The sequence below is a fragment of the Mustela nivalis genome, assembly GCF_964662115.1.
Source record: "Mustela nivalis genome assembly, chromosome: 7".
Lineage (NCBI taxonomy): Eukaryota > Metazoa > Chordata > Mammalia > Carnivora > Mustelidae > Mustela > Mustela nivalis.
The window spans coordinates 134,361,670-134,383,829 of NC_139026.1; the positions used below are offsets into that span (position 1 = coordinate 134,361,670).

Here is a 22,160-nt window from a genome sequence, read left to right on the forward strand (position 1 = left end):
GCAATTTATTCCTACCTCAGTGTTGAAATACATGAATGAGTACGCTCTGATCCTATGTAATGCCACATGTTTCTCAATAAATGGCTTTAACTTTTCTATTTAATAACTTCATATGTTTTTTCCAGGGGCTAGGGATTTACAGAATGAAAATGGAAACTAAGATTCTGCACAATTTTGATTCTTAATTCCTTATTATAAAATAATGATGCCTCACCCCTAACCAAAAATGAAAAATCTACTATTTGCCTTCCTATGTTAAGGTGAATGATCTATCAGAAATGTCTTACCAATTATTCAATATTTTTACTGCACTGAGAAGGAAGAAGCTACCTACTGTTATCTTTTCTGTTTCTCCAGCCAGCCTACCCCTAAAGCTCAAATATGAAAGGCCCTCTGATTATGAGCAGAAACACAATTAGGGCACAATTAGGGGTACTCCAGATAGAGTCCCTAAGTCTCAGGCACCAAGAACATCTGCAGGCTATGAAGCTGAACTACATAAAATACACTGCTTATTCAAAGTGCTGCAATATGAATATTGTAAACACATGTGAAAGCCCCATATGGAATCCTCCAGCAATTTCATTAGAAATACACTTATTTTTCCCCCCAAAAAATGAATTAGAAGATAAAAAAATAAATAATGCTTAATTACACATATACAAAAGAACCTTTCTAGTATAAACTTCTATAGAGACCATTATAAAACAAGGAGGTTCATTTTGGATTATGTTCAAGAAAGTAAGAACCAAAATGAATTTGTGAAAGGTAGTTCACATTGAGAGGGTCCCACAGCAAGGACGCTATACTTACTTAAGTCACATACACATCTTTTCCTTTTGCATATCGATTTTCTTATAAAATGTAGTTGAATTCTTACCCCAATGTTCCCCGGCCTGACATGGGAGGGCTTGGTGGTTTCTGAGTAGGAGGATTTGTTCTCGACAGTGTGCCAGTTCTTGCAGGCTGGTTATTTCCATGCTAAAATGTGGAAAGAAAAGCTTTTATTTTTATATCAAATTGTTCTGTTAGTGTTTTGACACCATGTATTATTATTTTTTTTAATATCAGAATGTGAAGTAAGGATTCCCAGACAGTTTTATTAACAGACTTTGGTACTACATTTTAAAAAAGTCAAAAAACCACTTGCTCTTGGCTTTTCTCCTATTATCTTGTGCTATTCATACCAATTTATGGCAAATATAGGTGTGATTATTGGATTTTCTACATTATTTTATTGTTAAACATAGTCACTGAGATTAAACTTATCTGCATTCAAATACTGGATTTCCCAAAATTTTTTAGATGTGTACATGAATAAAAAATACAGATCTCAGTGTCAACTTGCTAATATATTCATTAAGATAAAAATCATCTTTATCTTTATCTTAACAATTCAGTAACAAAGTCCTATATGTCTGGAAAACCTCCTAATTGTAAGTCAATAAAAGCAAGGCAACTATCAAAAAATGAGCAAAGCAATAAATGTTAGCAAAATTAATGTTCCTATATAAATGCAGATGTCAATATATCTTTGATATATTAACACATCCAAGCTAAATGTTGCTGCTTTGAACTGAGTTTATTTAATCTACATAAATCCTATGGGAAAAAAAGCAGACAGACATAGGAAGAGTTTTCAAATTTTAGTGGCTCTGCAGCCTCTAACAATAGAGGGAATACTGTGGATCAAATGATAAGTAGTATCTCTTACCTTGGCTTTTAGCCACTTTACGTTGGCAAAAAAAGGGGGGAAAAAGTAGAAATTAATTCTAAATAAATTATATCTGATAGGACACGTTTATATCTATAGTTATTCAATTCATGTTAATAAGCTTTTACCCAGCAATATTTTAAATATTTTATAAAGAAAAAATACCCAAAAGCAACAGGGAAATATTCATGTGTATCAAATATTTTTTCAAAAGAATATATTCATAAGGAAACCACCACTTTATTATGCTGCTCTCATGCAGGTCCAATAATGTCTTAGGTCAATATTTTATCCTATGAAACTAATCCAACTGAATCACAGATGATAAACACTGATTTAAACACAAACACCTAACACATCCAATGTAAGGCTACTTAAACATATCACTGTACAAGACCTAAGGCTTTACTGAACATTCAATGCCCAAGTATTCATTAGATGATGGTAATACAGTATTTTAAAAACTGAAAAACTATAAATGTTAAGGCAAAATCACATGTTGCTTACAAATTCAGAAAAGGACCTAGCCCCTTGATGTTTAACACAAAACAAATCCCTATGCATAGCAGCTGCTTAGCCAGATTCTAACTAAGGCATAAACAAACAGGGTCTAGACACCCTCTGATTTATAACTTATGAATCTAAATCTGAGCAGGCCAACAGTGGTAAGAAGTTAGAGGCTGCTTTAGTTCTAAGTTTCCTTCTGAACCAGTTTAGGTAACATTCAAAACTGAAGAATGGGGGCACCTCAATGGCTCAGTGGGTTAAGCCTCTGCCTTCGGCTCAGGTCATGATCTCAGGATCCTGGCATTGAGCCCCACATCAGGCTCTTTGCTCAGCAAGAAGCCTCCTTCCTCCTCTCTGTCTGCCTCTCTGCCTACTTGTGATCTCTATCAAATAAATAAATAAAATCTTAAAAAAAAAAAAAAAAAAACAACTTAAAAATGATTGCTTTGATCCTAAAGGCTACTTCTATGAAAGATGACTAGCCTATATATGTATGTACTATAAATAATATGAAATACTGTGTATACTCCTAAAGCATCACTACTTGTACTATGCCACTTAAGAAATATCTTTAGGTCAGAGTCTAACCTTGTATATATTCTTTCTTTAACATTTGCCCTTCTAAATATGAATCTACCATTTTGCAGGTGATCATAATGGCAACATTAAGTAAGTCAACCAGGGGCGCCTGGGTGGCTCAATGGGTTAAGGCCTTTGCCTTCAGCTCGGGTCATGATCTCTGGGTCCTGGGATCGAGCCCCGCATTGGGCAATCTGCTCAGCAGGGAGCCTGCTTCCCTCTCTCTCTGCCTACTTGTGATCTCTGTCTGTCAAATAAATAAATAAAATCTTTAAAAAAAAGTCAACCAAAGGAGGAATTACCTTGCCTTAGATATATTCTCATTTCCAGAAATTATGCCAGAATTTTAGTGTTCTTTCGTATGTGTTTAGAATGATATTGCTTGTCTTTATCAATGTCTGAAATCCTACTCAGCTGCTACATATCACACCTGGATTTAGGAACTGTAAACCTGAATAACATTATTCTTGGAAATAAGATATACTAATGTGACAGCATTATAATGTGCTAAATACTATCTTATTCTAAACTTAGAATTATTCTAAATATGATCACACATCTTCCCTCATTTGTTGTTTCAAGTGAACAAGAAAAAGAATTCAAGTATAAATTGGTCTCAAGTGAAACAATGAATGGAGAATCTGGGAATAAAAATTCTAGCTGAACGCTGCTACTATGCAATGGTGTAACCTTCAATCTTACATGGAGCTCCCTGAGCTCCCCCTCTTCTATCACACGTATATTTATGTCTACAGAAGTGTTTTTGAGTTTGAGAGTGTCAGAAGAAAATAATCTCCGTATTTTACAGTTTAAAATACTGCAATTGTTAGCAACCTACAAGACTTTTCCACTTAAATGTCCCCAAAACACATCCAAACAAGACTTTCATTTCCTTAAGATCTCACTTCATTTCTTTAACATTTACATTTATGGTGTGCCATTTTACCACTTCCCTGGAATCTCAGGTTGAAAACATCAGAATTCTCTTTGATTCCTCCCTATCTTCTAGCCCTAAGTAAATCATAAGCTTTGTATACCACATGTGCTGAAAGTCTATAAGGCCAGCCAATCCTTTCTTTGATGTATGACTCAAAAGCTTTTAACCTTTGTTTAATACAAGTGAAACCTTCAAACATTACACCCAATTTACATATTGTAAATCTTTAGTGTCTCTACTAATAAAATGTAACAACTCCTAGATCACATGGTCGTTTTGAGGCTTAAAAACATATACACTGAAAGTCAGTCCTTTGAAAATTATGAACCAAGCTATAAAGCTGTTAATATTAAAAACAAATTTAGGGGCACCTAGGTGGCTTAGTTGGTTAAGCTTCTGTCTTCAGCTCAGGTCACGATACCAGGGTCCTGGATTCTGTCTGCACTGCCTTGGGCTCCCTGCTCAGCAGGGGAATCCGCTTCTCCCTCTCCTTTTGCCCCTCCCCACACCCTATTCCCCCCCACTTGTGCTTTCTCTCCCCCCAAAATAAAATCTTTTTAAAAATGTCTCTACTAAGTATTCAAGTCTTCTCTAGTCTATAACTTACTCTGAAAACTTGTGCTCTCTTACAAGGTTCATCTTCTTTACATTCTCCTTTATGTATATAATTCTAGTAGTTTCCTACACTAGGATTCTCTTACCCATATGTTACACTGTTTCCAAAAGTCAAACCAGACTTACCTTAAGGTATTTTTTGTATATTTTTATTTCCTACCAACTTATGTGTCACCATATATTTCACAGCATAAAATGCCTTAACATAGTATTATTTACATAATAATACATCACAAAAGAAAATATGCTGGAACATTAATTTCAGAGTGTAGAACCCTTAACATGAAATTCGGTAGCTAAAAGAAGAAATATTTGGATACAATTTTTTAATCTATATATATTTTTTAAAATACCCAAACATCAAAGTCAAAGTCAAACAGCAGCATGAAGAAATATCTGCCAATATAAAGAAGCTCATTTCCTTAACAGAAAAAAAAAAAAAAAACTCTTCCCAATCGGTAGGAAAACAAACTTCTAATAGAAAAGTGGCAGACAAAAGATAAGAAAATAATTCTAAAACTGTAACTAAGTATAACCTCTCTCTTCTCCTTCTCGTAATTTTGGCCCTAGCATTTCTTCATTAACTACTATCCAAACTTCTAACCTTCACATACCTGTAACTGTGCTCTAGAAATATTTAATTAAGGTGGCAATGATCTTTCAGAGAAATCAGAAAACAGGAGAAATAGAGTGGCAAGGAGACGACTAGGGAAAAAATAATTGTGCATATATTTGTACATCACAGAAACAAAATATGGACAAATGCCAAAATCAGCTTCTAAGATATATTGTTCTCACAGGCCACCCACCTTCCTACCCCTAGCCAAGAATATATTTAAAAATGACCTGTACACACATGTGAAATAAACTCCATTTTTTTTTTAAGGATTTTATTTATTTGACAGAGAGAGAGAAGGAACACAAGCAGGGAGTGGGAGAGGGAGAAGCAGGCTTCCTGCTGATGGAGCCTGATACAGGGGCTCCATCCCAGGACCCTGGGGATCATGACCTGAGCTGAAGGCAGACTCTTAATGACTAAGCCACCGAGGCGCCCCTAAACTCAGTATTTTAATAAAGTAAAAAAATAAAAATAAAAAATAACCTGTACAGTATAAATGTACTTAGTGCCACAGAGCTATATGCTTAAAATGTTAAATGGTAAATTTTATGTATATTTTGCCACAATAAAAAAAGTTAAAAAAAAAAAAAAAGAAAAAACTCGTGTCAATATCCATATTACAGAAAGCAGATTGCCAACATCTGCATACTTTCAATATATATTACACGGCATTTACATTTCCCATTTATACATGTATGATGAAAGAGTTTCACTTTCTCACCCAAAATATCCTTGTAAAATTTGCTTTCATCTTCTACTCTGCTAAGGTACTATGTATTAAACTATTAAATTACTAGTGGAGGGTTAATATAGGATATTCACTTCTAAGATGATGACTGAATTTTTTTTTATGCATGTTTACTGTTTTGAAGAAAGAAAACTCAAGACTAGGCCAAAAGGGAAGAAGAGAGTGCGTGTGAGCACACGCATGCACAGATGTATGCCTAATTTATAGATGTTAATCCCAAGGCAGTTAATACAAAGAGTTCTCCAAACTCTTAATATTCAAATTCTATAGCTCAATCTAGTCTAAAATATCTTAAATTAATACTGAATTTAAGCTCATTTACAAGTCTACCCACATCCCCTGGGTACAAACATAAGAAACCAACGAAAGTAGCCTCCTCTACATTTGCGGTGTTCCAACTTTACACCTAGCTTCCAAGCATGACAGCAAAGGGGAGATTCCAATAATGTCCAAGGGGAGTAGAATAAAAGTTAGTTCTGTCAGTCAGCTATACTCCCTCTTGATCAGGAACCCCAAATAATTGAGAATGCAACAGATCTAGCAACAGCACCTGTCAGATCAGCCAGTTAGGGAAATCTTCAAGACACTAGTTGATTCCTAAAAACTCATAAAAATTTCTGAAAATCAGATACAAAATCAAATAATGGTCCTCTAGGAAAGGAACTACCAAATTTCAGAGGAATCATTTATCCCGAGCAGAAATGGCTGAAGAATCCAGGCTATTTGAATTTTGTTTGCAAAATGACCCACAAACACCTAACTAATTCTGCCATACTAAAACAATGAACATGGGCAACAAATAATCTCCCTCCTAAAAGCCTACTGGGGAAGGAAATGGTGAAGAGGAGAGGGTGGTACACAAAATACATACAATTTTTTATTTTTCGTAAATTGCTAGAATTATAGCCACATCTACATAAATGCACTAATATATATACATTATTTTGAAATAAAAGATTTAAAGTATTTACAAACTATTTTCTAAACCAACTCTATAAAGCACATAATTTTTTAAAATTTTTAAATATTCATTCAGTAGTAAAAGCAAGACAGTCTTCAAAATAAAATTTGTAATACTGGTCTAGGATTCAAATGGCTTAACTGATGAATAGCCATGTTAAGTTTTATTGTCTTCTTAAATACAGCCTATGCCTCAAGCTTAGTATAATTAATACTAAATAAACGTTCTTTGAAAATTGTAATGCTAGTTACTAGCTAAGAGAATCCATGAAGAAAATTATTTTTATTACCTTATTTCCTATCTGAAATATTTACTGAATAAATTATTTCAAGTTAATACAATTTAAAAATGCTTACCTTGACACCATGGCCCACATCATCCAGAACTGTATAGTCAATAGGTTTCCGAATATACCTTACAGGACGCTCCATATTTGCAGGTGCTATTATTTTGTGAGTTCTTGATGTATTCTTATTTGTTGTCAAAATACCAATCTCTCTCCGAGCCACTTTCTCTTTATGAATGTCCACAGTCTATATTTTAAATGTGAACAAAGAAAATATTGTTAGGCATAGTACATTAAATAATGCCCATATACATTGGGCCATATACAATGGTGGACCACAGAACAGTATATTGTATGTCTGTATTCTAGTGAATGCTCTATTTTCCCTTCAAAATTAAGGAAATTAATATCCTTGAGACTCAAAACAGGGAATATCTAAAGATGATTAAAAGCATCAACTGATTTAACGGACTTGGTTCCAAGGCAATTTCCAGGAAAGCAATTTTCATTCCTAAAAACTCGGTTTGTATGGAAAGGGAGGGAGGGAGGTCCTGCCCTGAGAAGCTTAAACTTTATTTACTGGGGATACAGACCAGGAAGAAAATCAATCAATTACAATACAGTGAGGTAAGTACTACAGTGACATACATATGCACAATGTATTTGAAATTACTCCAAAGGTCTTCAAAGCCAAGATACCTAACTAGGTTGAGAAGGGCTCACTTAAAGACTTTATAGAGTCTATAGGTTTTTAAGGATGAACAGAAGAGGTAAATAAGGAAATTATTCAAGGCAATTATGCGTGTTGGAAACAAAGGTCTAAAAGAAGAGATGGCAGGTTAGAGCAGAGATTTTGAACTGGCATCATGCAAGCCTGCCTAATACTGTACTTTATGGCTTAAAAAAATTTTGTTGTTGTTACTTAGCTGCCAACATTTAAAACTATACAGTAGTGGTGCCTGGGTGGCTCAGTCAGTTAAGGCCATGATCCCAGGGTCCTGGGATCAAACTCCAGATCGGGGGCTTTCTCCCTCTCCCCACCCTGCTCATTCTCTGTCTCTCAAATAAATAAATAAACAAACAAATAAATAAAATCTTAAAGGAAAAAATCTCTCTGGTAGAGGTGTTGAGGACAGACAGAACAAGAGCCTGGTAATGACGGCAGTCTAGGCGGAGAAGAAGCAAGGATGTGAACTGAAGAGAGCAAAGGGGTATTGTCAGAAAAAAATAATGTTAATGCTTATTTAAGAGTCTATTTCCAGAATTTAAAAAATTGATTGGGAAAGAACCTGTAATCAAAAATGTTCTCTGAACTCAAAAATAAGGTAGAGAGACAACTCTCCTTCAATGTCTAGTGTTTTTGCACACCTTACAATAAACACAGGCACTGCTCCTTCTGTCCTAAATATTTATATAGTAAATCGCCTTAGAAATATATAGTGTCTTCCTGAAGAGCAAAAGGCAGGTTAACTGTCCATGTAATAAAAATAATGTCAGCCCTGCGGCAAAGGTCACAAAGGTTTACTGCCCATTATAAAAGGTCTGGTCCCCGGCTCTCTACTGGGCAGGGAGCCTGCTTCCCTTCCTCTCTTTCTGCCTGTCTCTCTGTCTACTTGTGATCTCTGTCTGTCAAATAAATAAATAAAATCTTTTAAAAATTTTTAAAAAATAAGAAAAATGAAAAAAGTTCTGGTCCCCTAAGCTGGGAGTTCCTTTCCTGTAATGCACCAACTCTGTGCAGACGTCACTCGGCTCTCTTTTCAGTGCCCTATGGAAATTGGGGCTAGTTTTCTAGCACAAATGCTGACACTGGCTACTGCTACTGCCATGAGCAATGACATCCTGCATCTTGCCCAAGAGTCTCATGTCTCTACTAGTATCTATGAAATTGTGGCTGGCTAATTTCTTAGCTTGCACGAAAGGTAAAATCTTAAATTCTTCAATTTTTGATAGTTTTAGCAATCAAGATGGAATACTGACAGTTTCTAGAAATGGAATGTAAGACCAGTTAACAGGAATCAACAACAGTCCATGGGAATCATGAGTGACCATGCTGACCAAATGGGATGGTCAACCAAGCAATGAATGGTCCTCCACTTTACTGCCTACTAAGAAAGGCTAAATTGAGGATGTAGTTTCCGGTTGAATATCATTTTGTTCAAAGACAGAAGTCTGAATGATGCCTCAGCTACCATCAACTTTCCTCAACCTGACAGTTGGGGGGGTGGGTAACTGAAAAGCTATCTTACTGCTCAGACCCTCCTGCATGCTATTTTGTCAACCTTCAATCTACTCAAGATCAATAAAAGAGGGCACCTGGGTGGCTGTCAGCTAAGTGTCCAATTCTTGATTTCAGCTCAAGTCATGATCTAGGGGTTGTGGAATTTAGCCCTACATCAGGCTCCACACTCAACAGGATGTCTGCTTGGGATCCTTTCTCTCCCTCTCCTTAAGCCCCTCCCACCGTGTTCTCTCTTTCTCTCTCTCAAATAAATAAATAAATATTTAAAAAAAAAAAAAAAGATGAGTAAAAGATCTCAGCATTTTTTGGCAATGGGTCTGGTCTACTACAAGAGAGCTTTACCCATCACCCTCCACACCCCACCCCAGAAATTTCACTAGGATAAACTACTGCAGGTACTGACTAGTCTTCAGGCTCTTACTGTACTTAACTGGGTTTAAAATGATGATGAAGGTGACTCACTAGAGAATGAGAAACTTGCCCAAAGAAATCTAGATAAGTTCTTGCTGTCTGACCTTCTAGCCTTGGAAAACTCCTCTAATTCTTATGTTGAAAACAAGAAAGAATTTAAGAGATGTTATCTTGACAATGGAGCAGCAAACAGTCTACCTTAGGTAGACGCCTAAAAACAATGCTGTCACTGAGCAGATCTTAGCCCAAGTCATCCAAAGGTCACAAGCTCATTTCCCTGGTCAGAAAGCAATGTGGCTGTGGCTGCTCAATGTCCATACTGATAATCTTGCCACAGAACTCGGGACTTTGGGTGGATCAAAAATACTACAGGTTTCTTCGACTGCTCAGCATGCAGCTAACGCACTGCTCAAAACTGAAAGGAAAAGCCTCGTGTTTACAGGTGCAGAGCTGCTCTCTCCCAATCTCCCCATAGCCTAGCCTCAGCTACTTTACAGAAAAAGATAACTGGGGGTGGAGAGGAGTTTTCCTAGTTCCCCAGGGGAACTGAAGATGAAACAGACCCAAGTACGCTACAACACTAGGAAAGGGCGGGGGGGACTCAAAATCTTACTGCTGTTAGATACAGGAGCTCACATCACCTTCATACCCATTTTGTGAAGGGAAAGGGTACACGCTTTCAGCGACCAAAGTTTGGGTGGGATTCACAGTGGGGGAAAAGGTAACTAACTCATAATATTCACTTGGTATCTTTGGACCAATCCAGTGTATTACTGTTGTGGCTTCCACCACTGAATATATAATTTACTGGTATTTTACATGCCTGTGCTGTGAATCCCCCTAAGTGCCAGAGGGGATTATGCCAACTGGGAAGAGCTACCAGTGTAGCCAGTAGCTACACTTTCTACCAGTGTAGGAAGCACTGGTAGCTTTAGCATCCCAAAATCCTTATAACCCCTTTGTGTACAAGTCTCCACGCACAGGTGATTTTACTGACTGGAGTCTCTGGCAAGAGGCACAGCCTCCACCAAGGTATCCCTTGGTTTTTGGATTCAGTGCCTCCCTGACATAGCCACCAGGAGCACTCCTTTTGCAGTTTCCCATGTGAGGATGGGTCAACTCAAACTCAATGACTGATAAGGTGGTAAGAGCCTAACAAGCTTCTCTCATCACAGTAAAGTGGTATACTGAAGAACGCAGCCAGTCTGTCCCCTATGGTATTACAACTTTAAATGAAAAAATGGCAGTTATCCCTTTAGGAAAATTTTACCCTCCAATCTGCTTAAACCAAAGTCGCTGGCTCATTGAGGCCCCTGATTCAGAGAGGATACCATAAATGCCTGGGCCTGGTTCACTAATGAATGATTCAATTACACTGAAACACTATGGTGCTCTGTGGCCTACTATGCTGTTCAATTTCAAGGCCAGCTATGCAGAGCTGAAAATGGGTGTGGCTGCTTTGCTCTGTGGGCAGAACTCAAGGATGTTCTCATAGATGTGAGCAATATTCCTCTTCACAAACCTTCTTATATTTTTACTTCCTCTGGGTCTGTTACCAATGACCTAGCTGTTTGGTCTACCACTTGGAAAACTACAGACTGACATTAAAAACTAGCCACAGGGGCGCCTGGGTGGCTCAGTGGGTTAAAGCCTTCGGCTCAGGTCATGGTCCCAGGGTCTTGGGATCGAGCCTCACATCTGGCTCTCTGCTTGGCAGGGAGCCTGCTTCCTCCCCTCTCTCTCTGCCTGCCTCTCTGCCTACTTGTGACCTCTGTCTGCCAAATAAATAAATAAATAAATAAAATCTTAAAAAAAAAAAAAAAAAAAAAAAAAAACTAGCCATAAACTGTGGGGACATAGTGCAGTTGCTGATCAGATCATCTAAGTCACAAATACAGAAGCCCGTGGTAAAGGACCATTGTCTGATGAGATCAAATGGTATGAAGCTGCTGATCAGGCCTGTACTACCCAGACTGCCATTACTGCTGCAGGATCTATCAACACATGAAGCACTGCAGAACAGAGTGAAGATATTCCTGATGCAGAGGAACTACTACATACTACACCTGTAATTCCCAGAAGACCCATTTACCTCAATGACCGAGGCCACATCTCTTGCTACAGACAAACTGGTTACATCAGATCTCTGATCCCCCTCTTCAGGCTATTAGAGGTGCCTTACCATTGATAACACTTTCTCAGATACGATATGGCTATTCCAGTCCAATCAGCTGACTCCAGTCACACCAGTTATCCTCGAAGCTAATCACTGCCATGTTTTTCACTTTCCAAACCATCTGCAATCTGATAATATGTTTTTTCTAGAAGTCACTAACAATGGGCTATTAGTCAAGGTATTTGATGGCCTTCCACACTCCCTACCATCTACAGACGCCTTTTGTATTCCTGAGTGCTGTAACAACCTCCTCAAAAATCAACTCAAAAACAAGCAATAACTGAACTCAAAAAGGGACAAAGGATTTGGTTAGATATTTGTCCAAAGAAGATATACAAATGGCCAGTGTGTACATGAAAAGATGCTCAACATCACTAAATCATCAAGGAAATGCAAATCAAAACCACAAGGAGATGGGGTGACTGGGTGGCTCAGTCAGGTGATCCTCTTTTTATTTTGGCCCAGATCACGCTCTCAGAGTTGTGAGACAGAGCCCCACATCAGGCTCCATGCTGGGTCTAGAACCTGTCCTCTCTCAGCCTCTCCCCCTAGTCTCTTTCATCCCCCCACCTCCCCACCCCCCAATACCACTGTCTAAAACACACACACACACACACACGCGCGCGTGCGAACAAAAAAACCCACAATGAGGTATCATACCCATCAGGATGGCTACTGTTTGCCAAGAATAAACAGAAAATAACAAATGTTGACAAGGATATGGAGAAACTGGAACACTTGCACATTGCTGGTGGGAATGTAAAATAGTACAGCTTCTGTGGAAAATAGCATAGTGGTTCCTCAAAAAACTAAAAATAAATTATACAACTCAGCAATTCCACTGCTGGGAATATACCCAAAGAACTGAAAACAAGGTCTCTAAGAGTTATCTACACACTTGTGTCTATAATGGCATTATTCTCAAAAGGCAAAAGGCAGAAATAACCCAAGTGCCTCTGATGGAAGAATGAGTAAAACAGTGTGGTATATACACACTATGGAGTATTATTCAGCCTTAAAAAGTTAAGAAATTCTGACACATGAATGAATCTTGAGAACATTATGCCAAGTGAAATAAGCCAGTCACAAAAGGACAAATATTACATGATTACAATTATATGAAGCACCTGGCATAGTCAAATTCATAAAACAAAGTAGGATTATGGTTGCTAGAGTCTGGAGGGAGAGGGCAATGGGAGGTACTGTTTAACAGATACAGACTTTCAATTTTGCAAGATGAAAAGAATTCTGAAAATCGGTTATACAGACTTTGAATGTACTTAACACTACAGAGCCTAACACTTAAAAATGGTTAAGATGCGGGGAGGGGGTATGTGCACTTGGCTGGCTCAGTTGGTAGAGCTTGCGACTCTTGATCTTACAGTTATGAGTTCGAGTTCCGTGTTGTGTGCAGAGATTACTTAAAAAATAAAATCTTAAAAAAATTGGTTAAAATGGGAAATTTTATGTCCTATGTATTTTACAATTAAAAAAAGAACTAATCAACTCAGAACGATTTCTGACTATACCTCCTTAGTTCTTCCTGGTTCACACAGATCAAACAGCAGTTTGGTCACTGAAAATGGATGCCCCTAGGAAGAGACCATCTCCTCCTCTTTGCCACTTGCGATCTGTCCTGACCATTCCCAAACATGATGCTTCTTTCTTTCCTCTAATGGAAACCCCAAGCTGGCCTGATTGGTACCTCCTCTGAATGTCAGCCTAGATAAAAGAAGGTCTTGGGAATTCTAACTTCATCCTGGTTCATCCACCTGAATTTTCTTGTTGGATTTCTGCGGTCTTAGATAATAAAGATAATGACCATTCAGTTAAGAAAATATACTCCTCACCAAGTCCCTTTTAATGAATCGTGTGGCCCAAAACAAGAGACATAATAGGGTCTCTGTAAGTGTAATAAAAATGCCCTTGTCCTTCTTCCATTGCAGACAAAAGGACTGGGTAAGAGTCAGGGATGACTGGGGAAAAGAGAGAAGTTAGCTACTGGTATGGGACACTCATTTTGTGAAGTGGAAGAACTCGGATACCTGTGGATTAAACACTTTAGACCTCACGAAGTAAGAAAGAGGGACAGTAGTGATCTCTGTCTTTGAAAATCACCCCTGGAGCTTTTTTCACAAAGGAAAATTCCCTGATATAATTCTCCCACACACTGCAAGTGCGATAATTTGAACTGACTGCTGAGTCTGCCATACCCTGCTGTGCAGCTCTGATCACAACAGGATCACCATTCCCTTTAACCTCAAGGAAAAGTCTTTAGGAAGCAGCAGAGGGTGATCCTAGTTCCTACTAGGAAAACACCTGCCCATACCGCCAAGGTGTCTTTCCTACTCCCCACCCCTACTCTTTTCTATAGCTATCATTTAGTCATTCCTAAGACCAGATAAATGCTACCTGGTTGATGGCACAGATAAACAGGGTACACTGGATTAATTGCCTTCAAGTAATTCTTCCAAAAACAATCATTAGACTCAATTTTTTGTACTGAACTGTGGCCTGTAAGACCTACCAGCTCTTCAGGAGGCAACACTGGAGAAACTCTCAGCCCGTACTCCTTCACTTCCACCTTATCTTGGGAAAAGGGGACAACTGTAAACACCACATTTGGTACCTTGGAGGTGGTCATAAGAAACCTTCAAGTGTTTAAGCACCACAAGGAGATCATGTAGTCTGCAGACAACTGCTCTTTCCAAAGTAAGGCTATTCTGCTTTTTCCATGCCAGTAGGGCTCTCACAAACATGGAGAACATTCCTAAAACCTGCTGGACTTTCTGCAAGAGGTGTGGCGAGCACCAACCCCACAAAGTGACACCATACAAGAAAGCAAAGATTCTCTTTATGCCCAGGGAAAGCAGCATTATGACAGGAAGCAGCATGGCTGGGCTGTGGTGGGCATTACTAAGCCAGTTTTCTGGAAAAATGCTAAAAACTACAAAGATTATGTTGAGGCTTGAATGCGTGTTGAGCCCAACTGCAGATGCAAGAGAATGCTGGCTATTAAGAGATGCAAGCACTCTGAACTGGGAGAAGATAAGAAGAGAAAGGGCCAAGTGATCTAGTTCTAAGCTTCATATTAGTTATATTATGAAGACAAAAAAAAACCTTGAGCCTATGTTCAAGAAGGAAAGTAAGGCTATTCTTAATTACTGGAGCGGGTGGGGGGGTCGGGGGCCCGCTGGGGTGTGCACAGTGTACCTCTCATGAGGATAACTGACTTGTTAATTATGTGCAGTCTGAGGCAGTTATCCCTAAAATGGCAGCCATCAAATTAGAAAAAGTGGTTTAAAATTTGTCCCTGATTTCAGCTGAGGAGATCAGTGGTATCACCTCAGCCCTGGGGCCATTCAGGTCTGTCTCAACTCACTAATCACTATTATTACGGATGACAGAATTGCCCTAGACTTCCACTTTGCAGGGCAAAGGCCAAATCCAGTTTGGCCTTTGGCAAAGCCACTTCAGGCAGACCCTGAAGGTTAATGGCACTTGTTCAGCTTCTAGGGTGTAAGACACTATGGAGCACAGCTGACGTCAATGTTGCAGTTTGGTCTCATCCTGCTACCCTGTTGATAGTATGTAACCTTAATTAAATGTCTTATGAAATAAACTGAATGGCTCGGTCCCAGCCTTTGTCAGACAAATTAGAGGGACCAATGAAGAGCATCATCATGGGAAATTCTACCAGAAGTCAAGCAATGTATAGAAATTAAGGACAAAAATTGTTGAAGGCAAATTATCCATTTTCCTTAATATTTATATATCTTGTAAGTGGAGCCATTGCCTCTTTTTGTTCCATAATATATTAAGTATATAGAGCAAACAGCCATAAAGGATAAAAATGTCTCCCTCGGGAGTGACAGGCAGGTTCATTTACTATCTAGTACAATAAAGATGACATCCCCCTCCAGGATTAACATCAGGCAGGCTACTTCCCATTATAAAAGTTGGGTTCCCTAACCTAGAGGGTTTTCTCCTGTAACACATAATACTGCAATACAGGAGAGGCATCACCACAGGCATCACTCAGCCCTCTTCACATCTCTATATGGAGCCTGGGCTTGGAAAACTTAACACACATACCAACAATGGCTCTTGCTAATTTCATGAATAATAAAGTCCTAGGTCTATGACCCAGAAGTCTTTTATCTTCTACCACCATCTATGAAACTAAAGCAGGCTAAATTGCTAGCTTGCACAGATGGCAAATTCTCAGACCCTTCACAGTTCTTAAAAAAAAGCAAACCCATTATTATTGTGAAACAGTTTATAGTCAAGCCGGTACCCTGGCTTCAGTAATTCTGAAGATTATCTGGTTACATGTTACAAATTGAATTTAAAAAGCTACATTTTGGGGGTACCTGGGTGGCTCAGTGGGTTAAAGCCTCTGCCTTCAGCTCAGGTCATGATCTCAGGGTCCTGGGATTGAGCCCCACATCCGGCTCTCTGCTCAGCAGGGAGCCTGCTTCCTCCTCTCCCTCTGCCTGCCTCTTTCTGCCTGCCAGTGATCTCAAATAAATAAATAAAATCTTAAAAATAAAATAAAATCTTTTTAAAAAGATACATTTTTTTAAATCGCCTCTACTTATCTTTTAAATTCTTTCTTTTTCTGCGGTTGGGTGCCTCAGGTGGTTAAGCGTCTGACTCTTGGTTGCAGCCTCAGGGATGGTGAGATCAAGCCCCACATTGGGCTTGGCACTCATCCAGGAGTATGCTTGAAGATTCTCTCCCTCTGCTGCTCCCCCCACTCACACATGCACATGCTCCTTCTCTCTCCAAAATAAATAAATAAATCTTTTAAAAAATAAATAAACTGTTTCCTTTTCTAATAGCAGAAGTTTAATTAGTATAAATTTTAGCTAAATTCTGACTGACCTGGAATTAAGTCTGGGGATTCATAATTCCACAGAAAATACTGAGATTTCACTGAAGGGTAAAAAGAAAACATGGACCAACACTCACCTTGGTTTGTTCTTAACTCCCTAGACACTCATCTCTGTGTCCTGTGGGAGGTCACCTTACAGATGCAATGCCTCCACACTGCACCCTAGGTTCTCTCCACATTATAACCTCTCCTTGGCAAACTCATTCACATTCAAGTTTAAATTGCCACTTATAAACACATAAACCTTATCCTATACCTCTCCTTTGAGCTGCAGAATTGCACCCAAAAAAAGTGTAATTGGGCACCTGGTGGCTCAACCAGTTGAGCATCCAACTCTTGGTTTTAGCTCAGGTCACGATCCGGGGTCGTGAGTTCAAGTCTCCCATCAGGATTCACGCTGAGCAGAGTCTGCTTAAGATTCTCTTCCTCTGCCCCTCCCCCATCCCCATGTTCTCTCTCTAAATCTTTTTTTTAAAAAGTATAACATTCCCATCAGATAACATCAATGGTACCTCAAAATGACAGTACCCAAAATCAGACATAGTCTACCCAACTCTATTTCAATGTTCCTTACAACAGTTCTCTATCTAAAGTTACTAAGTCAGACATCTAGCACTTAGTTCATATCCAGTATCACTAAATCTTGTCACATTTTCCTTTAAGAAGTGTTGGTGATCATGCTTAGCGAAATAAGTCAGTCGGAGAAAGACAACTATCATATGATCTCCCTGATATGAGGAAGTGGAGATGCAACATGGGGGATTAAGTGGGTAGGAGAAGAATAAATGAAACAAGATGGGATTGGGAGGGAGACAAACCATAAGTGACTCTTAATCTCACACAACAAACTGAGGGTTGCTGGGGGGAGGGGCTTTGGGAGAAGGGGGTGGGATTATGGACATTGGGGAGGGTATGTGCTTTGGTGAGTGCTGTGAAGTGTGTAAACCTGGTGATTCACAGACCTGTACCCTGGGGGATAAAAATATGTTTATTTTAAAAAAAAAAAAGAAGAAGTGTTGAGATGTGGACAAAAGGGAACCGCTGTGCACTGTTAGTGGGAATGCTAATGTAGAACAGTATAGAGGTTTCACAAAAAATTAGAAACTACCATATGATACAGTAATTCCACCTAAGTATTTATCTGAAGAAAATAAAAACACTAATTCAAAAATATACATGCACTCCCATATTCACTGCAGCATTGTTTATAATATCCAAGATATGGGAGGGAAAAATCTAAGTCCATCAATGAATGAATGGATAAAGAAGTTGTGGTGTGTATGCGTATGTATATATATAGATATATACATACGCACACACACATATACATACCACCACAATGGTATATTATACAATGGAGTACTTTTCAGCCATAAAAAAGTATGAAGTACTGTCACTTGCAACAACATGAACGGACCTTGAGGATATTATGCTAAGTGAAATAAGACAAAGACAATACCATATGATCTCACTTTATACTTGGAATGTAAAAAACAAACAACAAGCCCACAGGTACAGGGAACAGATTAGTATTTGCCAGAGGCAGGGGCTCAGCAAAATGGGTTAAGGGAGTCAAAAGGTACAACTGACAATTATAAAATAAGTTAGTCGTGGGGATGTAATATGCAGCATGTGACTATCGTTAATAATACTTTATTGTATATCTGAAAGTTGCTAAGAGTAAATCTTAAACATCTTCATCACAAGAAAATAATTTTTGTTAACTATGTTTGGGGACAGATGTTAACTAGACTTATTGTGGTGATCACTTTGCAATATATGCAAATAGTGAATCATTATGTTGCACAGCTGAAACTAATATGTCAATTTTACCTCAATTTAAAAACATACATGTATACAAACCAGAAATGTTTCCTTCTGTCTCCAACACCTTCATCCTAGTCAATCTACAGTATCATCTCTCACCTTAGTTACTGCAAAAGTTTCTAACTGATCCACTTGCAGTCAATCTATTCTCTTTCCAATCTGTTCTTTATGGTGTAACCATGGTTATCTTTACAAACACAGTAAACTTGAGAAAACAAAATGAAAAACTTTGAAGACATCTCACCTGCTTAAATCCTATTAAAAGAACATCACACGTGGTTCCCAGTCTTCACAGGAAAAAAAAATTCAAAATGGCTCAAGTCCTTTCCCTATTTCTCTCAAATATCATGGTTAACTCTCCTTAAAATAATCTTTTTTCACCCTCCTTTATACACTGCAGATATATTCAGGACACTATTTCAAATTACTTGAAGTTTTTTTCTGAGTCCACTCCCTCCCCAGTTTCCCAAGTAAGAATTAACAAAAGTCCAAATCACAACCCTTCCTGCAAGGCACAGCCCTCCATATGGCAGGGTGAGTGAATACCGCAGGTAGGAGGAGGGGAACAGACTTGGAACATTTGTATAACAACAGCATGCATATGCTCGCCAAGCCAAAGTTAGCTTTTTCAGGGAGACTAATTCCTTCTCACACTTGAATTTCCTTACTTTGAGTTTTTTCATCTTTAGATATCAAAATAAACAGTTTGATATAAAAGAAATTAGTTTTCAATAATAATATACTGGAGATAAAATTTAAGAGTTACCCTAGTTACCCATGTGATCACCCTGCAGCAATCCCTAGACCTATGAAGCATAGCTGAAAATTACACAAACACACAAAAATGAAATCAGAAAACCTAGGTTTGAACACTGGCTCTTTCAGGTACGAGTGGGATTTCACACAAGCTTTTTAGCTAAGATTCCATTTTGCTTATATAAAATGGGGATGGGATAACAGAATAATATTGCTTGATACAAAAAAGTATTTTAAAAAACTAACCAAATCGGAATCTTACTTAAAAAAACTAACCAAATCGGAATCTTACTTATCAAACTATCCAATCTACAGCCCTGAAGTTAAGGCAAAGTATGTCTAAAATATTAATGTGAAGGGCACCTGGGTGGCTCAGTGGGTTAAGCCACTGCCTTCGGCTCAGGTCATGATCTCAGGGTCCTGGGATCGAGTCCCACATCGGGCTCTCTGCTCAGCAGGGAGCCTGCTTCCCTTCCTCTCTCTCTGCCTGCCTCTCCGTCTACTTGTGATTTCTCTCTGTCAAATAAATAAATAAAATCTTAAAAAATTGTTTAAAAATAAATAAATAAAATAAAATATTAATGTGAAAAAATGGACATACCAAACACTGAACCTGGAGTGAACTAAGTGCTAAGTGAACTAAGCCAAACACAGAAAGGCAAACACACAGAAGGAGATGGGGTGGGGAGGTGGAGGAAATGGAGAATCTAAAAAGCAGAATGCACAAAAACCAGAGTAGAAGATGGTTACCAGATTCTGGGAGTGGGGGAAATGGGAAGTTACTGGTTAAAGGCTACAAAGTTGCAGCTACACAGAATGAGTGAGCCTAGAGATCTAATGTATAGCATGATGACAACAGTTAATAACACAATATAAACACTAAAAATTTACAAAGAGTAAATTTCAAGTGCTCTCATAATACACAATAGGTAACTATGAGAAGAAGTTAATTAGCTTGACTGTAGTAATCATTGCACTATGTAGATGTACATCAAATCATGTTGTACGCCTTAAATATACACAATTTTTATTTTAAAAAATGAAAAAAGAAAGATGATGAATGTGAATTATGTTCAAATCTCCAGTTTTGCCACTAGCAATTGTAGAATTTTACAGTATTCCTCTGATAAGTCTAATGAGCTTACAATTCTAGAAGTTCAAAACTCAGTGATCCGAAGGTAGTAGATAAGCCCTAAAGACTAAAACTGACTTGAAAGTAGATGTTACAGATGTGGCTATCAGTATGACAAACTAGAGAAAAACCAGAAACCCAAAGAAAAGTTCTGATAAATGAAGATCATGTTTGATGATTCAGCACCTAAAGGAGTATCCAGTCAAAATAGAATGTACATGGAGATAAATTTGGAAGCAAAAGATAGAATGAACATGTTCAGAGGATCATCTATTAAGGGAAAAGTAAACTCCTGAAGACCTTATATATAATTCAAAGCTCAAAAAAATCAAGGAATTAAGTTCAACATAAGCAAATGACAATAAAACAGTTTAACAATTTCCTTGTCCAGTTTTGAAATTATGCAATGGTTTATAAAATTTTTAATTTTTTTAAAAGGTTTTATTTATTTATCTGAGAGAGAGCAAGGGAGCAGGAGGAGAGGAAGTAGCAGGTGGAGAAGCAGGCTCTGCACTGAGCAGAGAGCCTGATACAGGGCTTGATCCCTGAACTCTGGGATGATGACCTGAGTTGAAGGCAGATGCCCAACTACCTGAGCCACACAAGCATCCCTGTAAAAATTGTTTTAATTTGAAGAAAGTCTTCACAGTTTAAAAATAATTTTAATTTTATGAATATTTTATGTTGCATTTTTAGCACACAAAATCAAATTGTACAATGGGCCAGGAACAAGATATAGCTGCAACAGCTGACTACAAAGCAAGTAAAACCTTTGAATTTGAATAGAAGAGGCATAATCTAGAGCTAAGATAACACAAACAGAAAACTCTTTTGACAGACTCAATACAAGTACAAATAATATCAAGAGTTGTGAGAGAAACATGACAATGTGGAACATAAGATAATCAAGAGAAATGATCAGAACATTCTAAAAAACCATAACAAACTCTCCCCAATCAGTTATAAATAAGGGAAGAAATAAGGAAACAGTGAAATGGGAGTTTGAAAAATTAACCTAAAAAAAAAAATTATGTGGCCTTCCAAGCCAAGTATAACACACACCCACTTGCTCACAACCAGACATTTCTCTCATTCCCCCAACCCCATCCAAAGAAGTATTGGTACCTAATCTTCCAAACAGATCTGCAACATCAATGACTCAAAAAAAAAAAAAAAACAAAACCCAAGAGGTCTTTTATCGTTTCTAAGTATATACAGAAGGGCAAAACGGAAAGAATGACCAATGTAAGGTTAAAAAAAAAAATGAGAAAGGGGGAGAAGTGACTTGCCCATTGAGGTTTATTATAAAGCCATAGTGAGTAAGACTAATGGACAAATTCAACAGAAGAAGTGAACTCAGAAATAAGCTCATACTTAACTAGGAAACTTGGTACCGTACAGTGATGACATTAATAGGAAAGAATACATTATTCAAATGGGGCAACTAGTTTCCATATAGCAAGAAACACTAAAAACTGGATCCCTACTCACACTAAAGGAAAAAATATCAATTCCAGATCCATTAAATGAAAATGCAAACAAGCAGCATATTTATATTTGAAATATTATACATAATATGAATGAATCACTATGAATGAACTATACATGAAGTACAGATACATCTTAGAAACATAATGCTTAATTTTTAAAAAGCAAGCAATGTTAGACTACATCTAGCATGAACCAATGTTTACTAAACCCAAACATAAAGTTAAATAATTGTCTAGGAACACATATTTATGTGATAAACTTT

General features: G+C 37.9%; 1 protein-coding gene and 1 pseudogene across 9 annotated transcripts in view; one reads left to right on the forward strand and one right to left on the reverse strand.

The window, feature by feature from the left end:
* ABI1 (abl interactor 1) overlaps positions 1 to 22,160 on the reverse strand; it is a 121,338-nt gene that overhangs the window by 22,682 nt on the left and 76,496 nt on the right. For 5 of the 8 annotated variants that reach the window (XM_082740926.1, XM_082740928.1, XM_082740924.1 and 2 more), the window contains exons 3-5: positions 7,037 to 7,213; positions 1,715 to 1,729; positions 881 to 981 (exon numbers count right to left, since the gene is read on the reverse strand). In XM_082740926.1, coding sequence (XP_082597052.1) covers positions 881 to 981; positions 1,715 to 1,729; positions 7,037 to 7,213 — 293 coding nt within the window. The remainder of the gene's footprint in view (positions 1 to 880; positions 982 to 1,714; positions 1,730 to 7,036; positions 7,214 to 22,160) is intronic. The other 3 variants (XM_082740927.1, XM_082740929.1, XM_082740925.1) reach the window with 1 other exon arrangement.
* On the forward strand, positions 13,660 to 14,940 carry LOC309868616 (large ribosomal subunit protein eL42 pseudogene; annotated as a pseudogene). The gene has a single exon. The product of its transcript is annotated as a large ribosomal subunit protein eL42 pseudogene (transcript).